At 36.9% G+C, this 15,463-nt stretch overlaps 1 protein-coding gene across 4 annotated transcripts; it reads left to right on the top strand.

Moving 5' to 3' along the window:
- Nucleotides 1-5,295: 5,295 nt before the first annotated feature.
- On the top strand, nt 5,296-15,100 carry SMAD5 (SMAD family member 5). 4 transcript variants are annotated; one of them, XM_082006132.1, is made up of 6 exons: nt 5,296-6,928; nt 8,155-8,406; nt 9,458-9,577; nt 10,226-10,447; nt 12,936-13,192; nt 13,811-15,100. In XM_082006132.1, the coding sequence occupies exons 1-6, from the start codon at nt 6,526-6,528 to the stop codon at nt 13,952-13,954; spliced, it is 1,398 nt and encodes a 465-aa protein (XP_081862258.1). In that variant the 5' UTR covers nt 5,296-6,525; the 3' UTR covers nt 13,955-15,100. The 4 variants fall into 4 exon arrangements, with proteins under 4 accessions (XP_081862258.1, XP_081862257.1, XP_081862259.1 ...); XM_082006131.1 differs by having other exon boundaries at nt 5,296-6,946; nt 8,116-8,406; XM_082006133.1 differs by lacking the exon at nt 9,458-9,577.
- The last annotated feature ends 363 nt before the right edge of the window (nt 15,101-15,463 follow it).

The raw sequence follows: 15,463 nt of genomic DNA, 5'->3' as shown, positions 1-15,463 counted from the left end.
CCGAGGCAGTTTCAAGGCTGACTTCCAGGTGTGCTGACTACTGTTGATGATGGCATTTTTCAGCATAATACTTCTGTTGGGAAGTGCCAGTTAGCTGAAATAAAGTGTGAGAAAGTGCTCAGTTCTGACTAAACACTTAAGGAAGACAGATTTTGGTTCTAGGATGGAATTTGTAGTTTTTGAGAACTTGTAGAAAAGCTAATTGCTCAGTAATTAGAGTAGCTGCAGACACCAGGGCCATGTGAGCGTTGGATTTTTGTGTTCTAAGTGGATGCCTTAAGAAATGGATACTAACTTTTTTTAGGCTTGGGAAGTTTTTGGTTTTTCTTCCTCCCTTTCCCCTTCCCTGTATCACAGTTTAACTTGAGTTTTGCCATGATGCAGAACAAATTCAAAACTTTCTGTTCTTTGGTTACGCTTTCTCTGAGGTTTTCTTGGCATCAGTTGGAAGTGAGGGTGCTTTTGAAACGCAGTGGAGCTCTGTTAGTGAACTCTTTCTGACTGGACCTCTTTTGTGATATAAATCATTATCACTTGTATTTTTTTTAAATGGTGATTTTTGAGAAGACTTTAGTTAAAAAACAGAAGCATCACTTTTGCAATCTGAGCTATATGGCTTTTATGATACCAGTTCTTCCACGTACGATGCGTCACTTGCTGCTTGTGCTTGGCCTCAGAGACTTTTGTTATGTTTCTTTTAAGAGAGTGCTAGTTAAATACTTCTCAGCTGACAGTTATATGCTTCAGGTTTTTTTAAGGTGTGTTAGATGATGTACAGATGTGGAAATGAAAAGAACCAAGTATTGTGTGAGAAAGCCATGTCTGAAGTTGTCAATCCATTTTTTGTCTGGAGAGCAGTCATGGTTAGTAAAATTTCTAAAGATATTGGACAATTCTTTTTTGTTCTTGTTTACATGTATTACAAGTCAGAATATATTGCCTTACAAGGCACGTTTGAAGCAAAGAAATCTAGTGCTGGTATAAAAGCATTTATCATAGCTTTTGGTCAAACTGGATGTGCATTTGGATATACAAGCCCAGTTCTGATGAAAATACCACAAGTTCCTTTTTGATATCATTCATAAAATCTCCTTTCATCCTTACTTACCCCTAAGGGGAGGAGGGGGAAAAAAAAGATGAGTTAAATCATTGATGATATTCTCTGAGTAAGATGTTGCACAGGATAATTGAAAGAATTTTTTTTGTGGAAAGTCTAGGGCAATGGTAGGGTATATGTAGGCCCTTCAAGTTTATTGGTCAAATTCTTTAACCACTGTGTCACTTTAGGATTTATTTTATTCTTGATATGCATGGAAAAACTATGGAGCCAATGTTTCTTCTGTATTTGTCCTCAAGAAAAAGCTCTAATGCCATTACATGGGACCCTGTGCTAGGCTACAATGTAAGATGTAGACTTGGGAAAATGATAATAAAAGCCAAGCACAATCTTGCACAATTCCTGTCAGGAAATTTATAAGGAAAGAAGGACCTTAATAAAACCAGCTGAAATTGATGTGTGAGGTTGTACTTTTAGGTAGTTTGAAAAGAAAATAGTGATAATTGAATATATCGTAATATACTGTAACTGAGTTTCTGCACTTTTTGTATGAAGGTGTAATGTGTTAATGTGTATGGAGCCAGAATATTTGACTATTTCAAAGTTTGAAGGGGCAGTAAAGTTAGGCATAAGAGCTGACAGGAAAACAGTTTTAACTGCAAGTCTGAAGCAGCTCTAATGAACTACCAATTGTGTAGCTGGTTATAAGTGGTGGTTTGTTTATATTAAGAAATTGAGTCTCAAAGCAGGTTCTAATCATGAGGAGTGAAGTTCCTTGCTTCAGATTGGGTATGATGTTACAGGAAGCTTTCTTAATTTGCAAACAAGCAAATTAAGCAGGAGAAGAATAGTGCTTGTACGTTTGCAATACAAGCATAGTATTGGCGGTAGGAAAAGATGAGGAACATGTAGTTGCTACTCGTTTTGTTCTCATGCTGGTGAAAAGCATTGTTTACTGCCATGCTGCTTGGGGTGATGGGTTGCTTGGTCAATGGTACTTTAAATTTAGATTTTACAGGTGGGAAATTAGTTTGGTATTGATGGCAGAACATATTGTGTTAAAAGTACATTTCATTAAAATAAACTGTATGTAATTTTATATTCACCTGTTCTGCTGTGAGTCCTGCTCAGGCCCTTTTATCCAGGAGACGATTCCTTGATAGCAAACCAAATTAATCTGCTAAACTTGTCAGTTTAATACAGTAGGCTAAGAAAATTTCAGAAGAGGAACCAAAAAGTGGTTGAGTTGCTTAGTGTTTGTGATGGTAGATGAAAGGGAGTCTACTTCTCCCATCTACACAAATGAAATGTAATTTGTGAGTTCTGCTGTTAACCAACTTTGTTTCTATCTAGCTTCCTTGATGAGGTATTAAGAAGGGGTTCAAACAATGGACCTGTTCACACAACTAGTTTCCGTCCAGTTGCTGTAGTCGTTAACAAGAACTTTAAATGTATAAATAATGCATGCATTTTGGTACAGCGATTACTTCCTTTTATATTCAGCCATTAAAAGCCCCCTCATGCTACCCCATGCAATGCATCACACTAACTCTTTAAAGAGTGTTTGTAACTGTGTTTTTAAAAATGTAATAACACGTTTTGCAGCCGATGATCTCTTGTAGCTCAGTTGAGAAGTGATTTACTAAAACAAGGTAATGCATAATAGACGCTCTGCCTCTTAAGGAAATTTAAGAAAGCTTTTTTCCCCTGTGGAAGTTGTTACCAGCTGAGTCTAGAGGTGCAACAATAAGAGTAATTTGTGCAATGCTATGAATGAAAATGTGACTTGTTAAAGCATTTGTTTCTGTGCTCAAATCTTAGTCATGCGCCATTGTACTGCAATCACAGCTCATAAAGTGCATTTCTAAAGCTTTGGAAGAAATTGGTTGTAAATATGGATGATCTGGTGAAGCTGTTCCTAGCAGATGTCATGATTACTTAGAAACCTTTCAAAAATTAGATGCTGAAATTACATCACATGCAAGTAACTGTTCTAAATGTGGTTTATGCCACTCATTCAGAAACTTTAAACCCCTGCACGAGTTGCAGTTTCTACATGAAACTGGTTTCTATGTAAATGCCTGAACCTACTGCTTTGTGACCTTAGAAGGGAGCACTTTTAGTCTACAAATAATTCATGAAGCTTTTTAATACTACCTTGTTTTTTTAAGAAAATGCAAAAGCTGTAAAATTTCAGTATGTTTGCCTTCCCGAATGAACTTCTGAAAAGCTATAATGAGATAAATTGACTGTCATTTGTGCCTCTCAAAGCCTATCACTTTGTTGCAGGGTTTCTTTTTTGCCCTTGCTGTTCTTGAACAAGTTAAAATACACTTCAGCAGAAGAGTCTTGAAAGCGTCATGGGTGGCCAGAATGGATTTACAGTAAATGCTGTTAAAGTTTTGAACTTCAACAGTCTCATTTTTCAGTGGTTATAGTACAAGCGTGTATATGGAAACTCTTTTAAAGAAGTTGAAACAGTTTTGATCAAATCTGTTATGATGCTTCTGGAATACTTGTTCTACTAGGTTTCGCTTTTGTAGATAGGTATTCAGACTAATGTAAAGTTTTTAGAGCTAATTATGTTACTTACTCCAAGCAGATTATTTCTAAAATCATAGTTTGTAGGACAGAGTCATTTATCAAAATTCTCTTGACACTTGCCTTACAAATACTAGTTACTGCAAAGCATCGTTTTAGTAGAACTGTTCCACCTTTCTTCGCTTTTAGTTAGCTTGTTTATTCCATGAGCATACTTGTGGGTAAATGATGTTGAAATGATACACAACCGGTAAAATTGCATTCCTAGTTGCTCCATGTTACTCTGGTCAAAATACTAAAAAACCCCTAAAAATTATGTATGATCATAGAATAGATTCATAGATCTGTACACTGGATTGCATGATATAGATAGGAGAGCTGTAATGGAACAGATCATAGTGGCAACAGCCAAGTGGCATTTCTTGAAATCTCTTCTGAGCTCGACTTAACTATAGGAATGTCTAGTGTATGTTCTGCCTTGATGATTCTTAAGATTCTTTGAAAGCATAGCTGAGAAACAGAAATAGAACTTTTTAATTGTCGTCTTGCTAGTCTGAGACTCTAGGTGGGTTCATTTCCTTTTTTAGGGGTGTGAGCAACTGGTGATATCTTACAACTATTGAATGTACGCAAGGCTTGGAAGTAAGTTAATTGCTACTGTAAACAGCTTTTACTTTTTAGAATGCTAAACTTTTATCCTCAGTAAAAGAATAAATTTAGTCTTGTGTTCTTGGCCAAGTTTATCTCCCTTTATGTATTTCCTGTTACTTTGAAGGGTGCAAAGGTTCTTGTGTAATAGTTCTGGGGAACTAAATTTATACTTAAAGACATGTCCTTACTTCTGAAGAAGGACGGTGATACATAATTGGTTTTTTTCTTTTCTTTTTGCAATACCCTCTTCTAAGGACTTACTGAAGCAGTGAGAGACTTTTGTTCTTTTAATTTCTCTTTTTTCACTTTGGTTTTATGAGGATTTAGGAAGAAGGCTCCTCAAACAGTTTTTCTGTTTGTTTTGCTTTTCCCAGTTTTTTTCCATGTTATTGAAACAAAGCTGAGTAATCAGAGAAGTACCAATGGGATTAAGCTACTGTGTGAAATAAGTAGAAGTTTTCCTGTAAAGGGTGTTTATAGTTTTTAAACTTACACTCTTCATTGTGGCCAAGTGTCCTTGGTCTGTTCCCTGCTTTCCTCACCTTCCACCTCCCCAGTAGAAAATCTGGGATGATTACATGTGGGACATTATAAATGCTTTGTCTAGGGATACTTGCTGTATCTTTGGTTGGTGATGCTTATTATATAGTTTCTGTGTTAGGAAGGTACCCATCCATGTGGGGCTGAGTGAGCTTGTAAATATGCCTAGGCACTTGGAAAAGCCTTATCAGATGACTTTTAGTTAATCAAAGATGGGAGGAAAAAGGTTCCCCTTGATTAAAGGTAGCCATTTAAGAGAAGCAGCACAGAGGTACTTAAATCTTGCCCCCCCTTTTTTTCCTCTTATGTGCAGATTTGGTGTCTCAGGGTATGTTAGGTGTTCTAATTCACCACGGTTTATCAAAAGCTGAGAGACAATGTTGTTTGGCAGTCTCTGTAGCAAGAAAGGAAGCATCTTTTGTTATTGACATCCTTTCTCTTAGCTCTGCTCTTGCTTTTTGCCAGCTGCTCATTGTCTATACTTGCTTATTTAGTATTCACAAGGGATTTTACAAGTTCTTATCAGTTCGTTGCCACAGCACATCATTTCCTCTTGTCATCGTTACTCCTGAAATTGGGGGGGGAGGATTTGCATTAGAGCTGGTGAGTGGTGGAAAACACCACCATTCATGAGCACAGTTCGAGTTGCACAGTGTTGTTCTGCTCCTCTCCTTTTGGGGCAGTTTGTAGTAAAGGTCACACTTCTAATACTTATTCCACCATGCCTTTTCCCCCCCCTCTTTTTCTGGGGAAAAGAAAACTTTTTTTTTTTTTTTTTGGCCAAAGGCTAAAAATATCAGTGCTTCAGATATTCTTCTTAAAAGATACAAGGAAGTGCAGCATAAAAATAGCCACAGCTGAGAAGGTTGACCACCTTTCTGAGTGGCTGGGGAGGGGTTGGTTTGAGGTTTTTACTGGGTTTCTCTTTTAATTGTTTTTTGTTTTCTTTTAGTTATCTACAGTTTCTTCCTCATTTTTTAAATACTTCTCAAAAACATCTAATTAGAGCTCAAGAACAAGTAGATTCTTTAGTATTTTCTCCTTTTGGGAAATAAAGATCCATTTGGGAAGCTGAGTACTTCGGTGCAGTACTGGCTGTGGAACTACTGGTTCTGCTGTGCCTCTTCCCTGTTTCTTCATAGCAAGCCTTTTGTTGAAGCACTGTGATAGGGATATAATACCAGTTTTAAATCATATTCCCCAAGCCTGTCTTCTGACAAACGCATGGATTTAAGGAACATTATTAACAGAAACCATGCTGTCCCTTTGGTCCCTTGATTGTCCTTTTCCCCACTAGTCAGTAATGCAAGAACTGGGAACTCTGATCATGTTTTACTTTATTTAGCTTTGGGATGTGGCCCTAGTACTTCTGGGATTTTGCTTTGAAATAAAATCAGGTGCGATGGCTAGGGTTGAAACAGGCATTCTTTTAATATCTGCCTTTTTGTTTTACCACATTCTTTACTTGTTTACTAATTGCTTTTTAACTTATCTTTTTAATAGAACTAAATTGGAGGAATCAATCATTATTTTTGATGTGAAGACTTCATCACTGACGTCTATATGTTCATTTGTCAGCCTCCGAGAAATAATACAGCTCATCAGTGGCAATAACTGCTTTTGGTATACACTGACATATATTTGAAAAAAAAACAAAAACAAAAACAAAAAAACAACCAAAACCAAAAAAAACCCAATCGACAAAACCCAACAAACCTTTTGAAGACTTGTGTCAAATGACGTCAATGGCCAGTTTGTTCTCCTTTACTAGCCCAGCTGTAAAGCGTCTGTTGGGCTGGAAACAAGGAGATGAAGAGGAAAAATGGGCAGAAAAAGCTGTTGATGCTTTGGTAAAAAAGCTGAAAAAGAAAAAAGGTGCTATGGAAGAACTGGAGAAAGCCTTGAGCAGTCCAGGACAGCCCAGCAAGTGTGTTACTATCCCTCGCTCTTTAGATGGACGACTTCAAGTTTCTCACAGGAAAGGCCTTCCCCACGTAATTTACTGTCGTGTTTGGCGTTGGCCTGATCTACAAAGCCATCACGAGCTCAAGCCATTGGATATTTGTGAATTTCCTTTTGGATCTAAACAGAAGGAAGTCTGCATCAATCCATACCACTATAAGAGGGTGGAGAGCCCAGGTACGTTTGAACATGGCTGTCTAAAAACTGAACAGAATCTTCAGGAACCACCCTTCTTCCCTCCCTCCTCCTCCTCCAGTACTATATAATAAATTACATTTGGTGTATGGGGGAGTTCGTAAGATGAATGTTCTGGAGCGTACTTTTCTGGTGGGTTTTTGGGGAGGTGTGTTGTCTGTTCCGTACTAGCTTTTTTTCTTTGTTGTCAATCATACTTTTGCCACAAATCTCTTAAGCCTGCTCCACCTTAAAGTTAGTGGCAAAGTCCTCATTTATAAGAAAATAGGAGAAAAATAATCAAAAGACTTCATTTTCTTTGAGAAACTTGTTTAAAAATCTCAGTCCGTGCAAGGAGGTTCGTAGCTTTCTTTCAGGGGCTTAATATTTCATCAGTGAGTGACATGAATTGAGGAGATTGAAAAAAAAAAAAAAAATTCTAGGGTGCAGTGTTCCCCACTTATTTCCCATTAGCAGGCAGCAGAGCTGAACAGAACCAAGAGTGATGATCAGTTAGACAGTGGTATGTACCAAATTTGTGTCAGGTAGCAAGTCTGCTGTTAAGGCATGTTGCCATGGGAGAAGGTGAGGAGGATTGTGGTTACGAGTGGGAGAGATGAATTATGTTGCTCTGGAAAGTATAGTGAAAAGTTGCTTCCGCTGTTCCACAAAATGGTTGTAACTCTACTGCAACTGGCTGCAGTGCTCAAGTGCTCTACTGTAGCACTTGAATTCCAGACTCCAGCACTCTTGAATTTAAAAGTTACAGCGATTGCTAAGCTGGAGTTTTATATGATAGTATAGATTTTGTTTGTCTTCAGTGAAAAGGACTATATGTAACTATATAGTTTGACTATAGTAATATAGACTGTATTTCCAGTTTTCCTGATTTGATAATATACACATACAGTGAGCTTTGCACTTCTAAATCAGTGCTTTGTGGATTGGTTTTTTGTGTTGTTTTTTTTTAAAAATGTCTGCTTCCAGTTGCATGAAATATAAGTGCGTTTCTGCTCCGATTTTTGTGAGTGTAAAGTTCGAGTCTTCCATGAAGTGTAATGTAAACAAATGAAGGACAGAGGATGGGGTAAAGGCATGATGAATGAATCTCCTACTCCTCTTTCCACTCCAGCTACTGTTGAAATTTTCATGATGAGCACATTATTTGTATCCCTTTCCTTCTATCTCAGTTTTTAATCTAAGTTTCCCTGGTTTTTGGTTTTTTTCAGTTCTACCTCCAGTGTTAGTGCCTAGACATAGTGAATTCAATCCACAGCACAGTCTACTAGTTCAGTTCAGGAACCTAAGTCACAATGAACCACATATGCCACACAACGCGACATTTCCAGATTCTTTCCAGCAACCCAACAGCACTCCATTTTCCATTTCGCCAAACAGTCCCTATCCACCTTCTCCAGCCAGCAGCACTTACCCAAGCTCCCCAGCTAGCTCTGGACCATCTAGTCCATTTCAGCTACCGGGTAAGTAGAGCCTAAATGTCAACTTGATAAAAATTATTGAAACGTCACATGCTCTTGTGACTTATTACCTCAGGAATTTGTGATGCTTGCAATAAATTACTTTTCTATTTGCATTTTAGGGGTTTTTCTTCCTAGTTTTGTCATTGGTCAGAGTTAGTTGTTATAGTTTTATTTTTCTGAATTTTTTTTGTGACGGCTACTATAGTGGTAAGTTATTTTGCACAGATTCAATGTAGAATAACTGATACATACTTTAGGAGAATATCTAGCAATGAAAAGAAAGTAGATGTAAGAGGCTGAGCAAGAAGTTTATTGGTGTCTGTCTTTATTCAAAGACACTTACGTGTGGTATTTAACTGGAAAAAAATAGAGCAAATTTTTTGATAGGAACTTAATCAATTTGGGTGAAAATAGGGAAGAAACAACAATTAATTAGGGCGAAGGAAAGAAGCCTTATTGAGTTTGTGTGGTTTATAAAGCCAAGAAGTTCATAGACTAAAGAACTTATAAACGGCAGATAACAGTGTGTTGGTTTGCTGACTGCTGTGCGGAATGGAAGTATGCGGAGATCCGCACTTCTGTAATGAACTCAACCTACAAAAGCAGCAAAAAAATAACTGGCTTAGGATTTGTTATGCTATGGGAAACAAAGTTATTTCTTCTACTACTTCTTTCTTTTTGAACATGGAGAAGAGGGTAGGCAAGAAAGCTAATGTTTGGGGGAGGGGCGGGAGTAGGAACTATAGTCATCTTGTCCAGTTGCAGGAGTACAATTGGTAAAGAAAAAAGGCAAAAAGAAAAAAACACTTCTCTAAGTTTTCCTCAAGTGTCCAATCTTGTTATTAGTCCCATAGGTAAGAATCCAACTATTGAAGGAGATTACTGTAAAGACAGCTGGCTGGGTTATCTTCTGGTTACTTCAAAAGTGGGTCCAAATGTTTTAACATCTCTTGTTCAAGAGTATTTTTGTGTGTTTACAACCATAGAAGGAATGAATATTCTGAATTGCTGAGGTTTATTGTGGTTCATTGTTCTTATTTCATATATGTAGCTGATACTCCACCTCCTGCATATATGCCCCCTGATGATCAAATGGGGCAGGATAATTCTCAGTCTATGGACACAAGCAATACGATGATCCCTCAAATCATGCCAAATATTTCTACCAGAGGTAAGTGGCATAGTATGGTGTAAAATTAACATAGTTTGGCTTCTTACAACTCATGACCAAATTGAGCAAATAACTTCAAAGGCACAGTAAACCTTGTTGATAAGTGGAAGCAGTTCTCCAAGGCAAACTGGGGCTGTAACAAAAAGAATTGAGAAATAAAACTTGCCTTGCTTATTTGCATCTCTTACTTATAAAGCCTCAGGTGCATATTATGGCTTATGACAAGTTGAACTTTTTTCATTTCTGAGAATTAGTCTTTTCTGCTACCTTTGCCTGCTGTTGGAATTGTATGTGCACAAATGTTCTGAAAATTGAGTCCCAAAATATCTATTAGAACAATTTTTTTAAGAGGACAGAAGAATCATATTTAACCTGATGTCAGTCATCTTTTTTTTGTGTGTGTGTGTGTAGGGTTTTTTTTGTTTAATATCAGGTTTAAAATAGGAAAATAATTATTAACATCAATGGACTAGCTAAAATGCATGAAATAGAAATCATTAAGATCTTAATCAGGACTGTTTTTGCCCATTGTAACTGCTGACTAGGCTTTTAGTTATCTGTTGATACTTTGGAAGGCCTGCTTTACAGTTTTAGATTTAGTATTTTAACATTTATCTAAACTGGTATTTCCATTTTGCTTATTTTCAGATGTTCAGCCTGTTGCCTATGAAGAACCCAAACACTGGTGTTCAATTGTGTATTACGAATTAAATAATCGTGTTGGGGAAGCTTTTCATGCATCGTCTACAAGTGTCTTAGTAGATGGGTTTACAGATCCCTCCAATAATAAAAACCGGTTCTGCTTAGGTTTGCTCTCAAATGTTAATCGCAACTCAACAATTGAGAACACTAGACGACATATTGGAAAAGGTAAAGCTTGGTTGTGTTACACATGATTAAGAAGCTAAGTCCTCGTTTTGATTTCAACTTTTGTATAGTGCAACAATGGTTATTCTCAGATAAGAATAGTAGAAGTAATCTGTGATATATTATCTACTTCTCCAGTATCTGAAGATGACTTACTTAGGCATAGTTTGATTCTAATTCGTCTAGGAATTGCGTGTGTTTTTCTTCGTGACTAGTTTAAAAGATTTCCTTACCAAACTAGATTGTCATAGGGGCTTGTTTGTTACGTTTAATGGCATTCTGTATGTAGAGTTTTGTGTTTCAGAACCAAAAAACGTATTGCAGAACTTCTGGTATTCTATGTTATCTGTGCTTCTTAAATTAAAGTATTCATACCACTTTACAATATATCAAAGATTTTTTTATTTTGTTGTTCATGCAAGGTATTATGCTGCTGTCTACAGTATGTTCAAATATCTTGCATGAGTTGGCAGCAGGACTTTGAAGTGCTAATGCAAAACTGCAAGGGCTCATTTGTCTGAGTGAATCCATGGGGTGTGTATGTGTGTGGGAGGGATTCCTGGAGACAGCAGGTTTTGCAAGATCTTCTAGTTTTCCCGTACTGTTTGGCTGATAGCACATGTAGATGCACAGTTTACATCTTTGATGGAATGTGCTCTGATTATCTTAAAATGTAGTACTCCTTTTCTGAATATCTCATTTTTTGTGACTAAGTCAGTCCTGAGAAGACAACCCTGTTTCTATGGCACATAGCTGAGGCCTTTTTAACACTTAAGATCATCTGGTACAGTTGCTTCACTTTTGTTTGAAAGTCACTGTTCTGTGTAATAGTGTATCTTCAGGACCCATCCTGTCCCTTAACAGTCTTTTAATTGGAAACCACTATAAATACATCACAATTTTGCACATAATCTGGAGGTGATGAGTTATATTAGTATCTGTTGGAAACTTGGCTCTGCAATGCTGTTGTCTGAGAAAATTTAATTTTATAAAGCGAAACAACTGATTTCTGGGGTGCAGGTGGTTTGTCAGGTTCTTTTCTTTTGGCTTACCCCTTTTGATGGTATTGACAGAGAAATCCTGTGCACCTGCCTGAGGTCAGAAATGTAACAAGATTCCAGCATCATGTTGTAGAATAGTATTGGCTACAATGAGCTTTAAAATGTCTACGTCTGTAATACTAATTATTAAACTGAAACTTTGCTTTATGGTAAGAGTTCTGAGAACAATTAAGATTGTTTTGGCATAAAATACGATTTATTTATGGCTTTTGTTTGGAAGGTCTTGTGTTTTTGCCTCCTTAAAACTACCATATCCTATTTGCTTTTTTCTGTAGAAGTATTGCATTACAAGTGCAAGTGACTTCTCATTGTGCATTGGATGATTTTTGAAGTATCTATGTTCTTCTCGAACTGTTATATTACCCAGCTCGCCTTTTCAGAGATCTTTCGGAAGGTCTTTTACCCAAAAGAACTTAGCTAGCAAGAGGTGGTCTCTGTCTTTTTAAATGACTAGGGTTGTGAAAATGCATTCTTGCCCACCCCGGATTTTCTGATAGATGCTTATAGTTGGTGAATCCAATGGTTCCTCTGTGTAACCTTCATCCTATGTTAGTCCCAAGTGGCTCTAGCAATGTTCACAACAGTTGCTGCTGTCTGAAAGATTAACTTGCATCTCTTGACTTGCTGCAGCCTCATCTGGCAAACCACGGGATAGTCTGCAGTGGATTCTCAGGGTTTTGCAAGGAAGACTTAAGCTGAACTGCATCCCAACCATATAAGAGTGGTGGGTGGGGGAAAGGGAGATCATCTGGGAGAAGGAAGGCGAGTATCTCAGCTGAAGTAGCAGTAAGAATCTGTGCTCAGCTTTTATATATTAATTTTTAGTCAGTAATAGTGTTACATAGGCTTCAGAACATAAAGGGAGGGAAGCACTTATGTGCATAGCTGAATCCAGGCAGATGTGATAAATCTAGGGGCTTTGATCTTAAAATCTGTAAAGCCTGATGGTATTTAAGTTGTGCAATTAAATTGGACTTACCTCTCCTTTTGCTTGATAAAATACATTGAAAATCAGAGTAGATTAGGGATATACTTTCTCATTCATGTCTGTCACTGCCCATTCTCCGAGGACACTTATATTTCTGTTGGAATTGCCATATGGAGAAGCTACCAGTTCTATAAACTGGAGTTTTAAAAGCCACATAAGTTCTCCAGGAAAGTAGATTGAAATGACTGTTGATGTGTTGGAAGCAGTTTTTTCATTTTATTCTGCAACTGAAGAGAGAAGGACATCTAGTGGCTGATGTGTAATGAAACGTACTGTATTTTGAAATGAGAAAGTATGTTATAGTGCGGGCAAAAAAAGAGCTTTTCTGGAAAGTTCCTCAAACAGAAAATTTACTTTGTCTCTGATTCCAAGGGGATTGTATGAAGTACTATATTGGGGGGAAAATAAAGTAATCTGAAACATTTCTGTCTTTGTTTTCAAGGAGTTCATCTCTACTATGTTGGTGGGGAAGTCTATGCTGAGTGTTTAAGTGATAGCAGCATATTTGTACAGAGCAGGAACTGCAACTACCACCATGGCTTTCATCCAACAACTGTATGCAAGATTCCTAGCGGATGCAGTCTGAAAATTTTTAACAATCAGGAGTTTGCTCAGCTTTTAGCTCAGTCTGTCAATCATGGATTTGAAGCAGTATATGAGCTCACCAAAATGTGCACCATTCGAATGAGTTTTGTGAAGGTAAACAAATTGTTTGGGGGGCATTCAAATTTATTGTGGATTTGGGTATTCAGCAGTCGTTACATTAGCACTCTAAGAATGTAGCAAAGCTATTCTGACCTGATGTGGTTCTTTTCAGTGATAAGTAATGTTGAAAACAGTTAATCTAGGGAGAGGGAAGTCGATGCAAGAAAAGAAAAGCATGGATTGCTGTACTGAATGTCGGCTATGCATTTAGTTACTTCAGTATTCAGGACAGGGATTTAATCATTGTGGTTGCTATAATTTTATTAAGCGGTATTTGAATTATAGGTGCTAAATTTGAAGGAACAAAGTGAACTACAAAACCACTAAAAGATTGTGAGTGCAGAAGAGCATAAGTGATTGCAGAAAAATTGTAACTCTTTCAAATATATTATTTTTTTAATAGGTTATGGAAAAAAGACATTATTTGGATTTATAAAGTCAAACTGTGCTGTTTTTATCCCAGTAATGTTTTCTCAACATCATCAACATGAAGATGCTGTCTGTTTCAGATTTAGCATGGAGTCTAGACTTGGGCATTCCAGGTTTTGGGGTGGGTTTTTTTTTTCTTGCATCTTGTCCAAAAGACTGATAACACTTTGTTCATTTTTATAGGGCTGGGGAGCTGAATATCACCGACAAGACGTCACGAGCACCCCATGCTGGATAGAAATTCATCTTCATGGGCCCCTCCAATGGCTGGATAAAGTACTTACACAAATGGGTTCTCCTCTTAATCCCATCTCATCTGTTTCATAGTGCTGAAATTCTATCTTCAGCGTTATTTTTAGCGAACTTATTCTAATTCTAGAGAAACTTCCAGTGTGGATACTGTGAGCTATATGGAGAATGGATCTTATGGTTTAACTTTTTTTTTTAAATCCCTTTGTGACCAATTCCATTGTGTATAGCTAATCAGTTTTACATTTCAATTTGTTCTTGTGATGCTTAAATGACAGTTGAGCCCTAAGGGAAAAACAGTCTATTGAAAAATTCAGAACACTTTTCCCCTTCTTTGAGTAGAACTTAAACAGGCTTATGTCTTAACTGGAAATTTTTTTTTTCTTTTTGTCCTGTAGGGACAAGAATTATGAAGACTGACTTCAGAAAATAAATACATATCATAGTTTGGGGTTTTTTTTTAATGTTTATGAAACTGTTTGAACATGTGCAGCTCCAGCTTGCAAGCTGTATCTTTAGTGTAGTTGTTTAACATCTTAAGGTTGACATCTGTCATAAGCAAAATTTTATTATGGCTAATTTGCCTCAGATTGAACAATGTGATTTTTTTAAGTGTACACACGAAATGTACTTTTTACAAATATTGGAGTGGTGTAAAAACACTTGTATTGTCTATTGGAAAATGCTGTCATAAACACACTGTATATAATGCAGAATAGCAGTTCTTAGCCTTTTCCCACTTCAGTTTTGTAATATCTCTTTTAACCACCGTTTTAAATAGTAATTGATACAAGGTAAACATCTTGCACGTTTCTGGAGTAGTAATTCTTGTTTTGCTTTGATTTACACTCATGCCGTTTGGATTTGGTTGCTAAGGCTATTTCTTTTTAGGTACCCGTCTCTATTTTAACATAAACACTACTATTTGTAAATGGCAGTGCTTACTACTTTTTGGAAGGAATAAGTTTTTTGTTTTCTTTTTGGTGTTTTAGCTGTTTATTTTACCTGTCTGGAATTGATCTGTCTTAGGCCTTTTTAATCTCTCAGTAGACATTACGCAGTATTAGTGATTACACTGTATTTAATTCACTTTCAGTATGAGTTTGAGTCTGTTTGAAGACTGTGAGTGGCTTAGCAAGTTAGCAACTGAATGCAGAAGCTTTTACTTCCAGTTCATGTAATTTAATACAGACCTGTTGGTAATGACCAAAAGTAATCACTTCTTTGTAGCCTACATGAAACAGTGGTCTTGATCTTGTCCGTGATGTCAGGTGTTCAATCAGAAGACTTGTAACTGTAGCTGGCAGCTTTATGGGATTGAAGGACTGCATTAATATGATGATGAAATTTCTCTCTTACGTGTAAGGAATCCTGTTGCCTGTGCTGTTGTATTGCTCAGTAGAGAATATAAACACTGTACTAAACACTAAAAGAAATCAGTTAAACAACGTATGCATATTTTTCCCCTTTAAATAATAAAAAGAGGCTGAAAGAAATATTCTAAGCGAATTAGAAGTGAATTATATACAAAATTTCTTTGCATGCAGAAAAAGACCTATTGTATTTTTTAACATCTCACCCTCCTTT

Source organism: Phaethon aethereus (genome assembly GCF_964289735.1).
Source record: "Phaethon aethereus genome assembly, chromosome: 14".
In the NCBI taxonomy this organism is placed as follows: domain Eukaryota; kingdom Metazoa; phylum Chordata; class Aves; order Phaethontiformes; family Phaethontidae; genus Phaethon; species Phaethon aethereus.
Note: the sequence above shows the minus strand (reverse complement) of the source record. Positions and strands in the feature narration are given on the sequence as shown.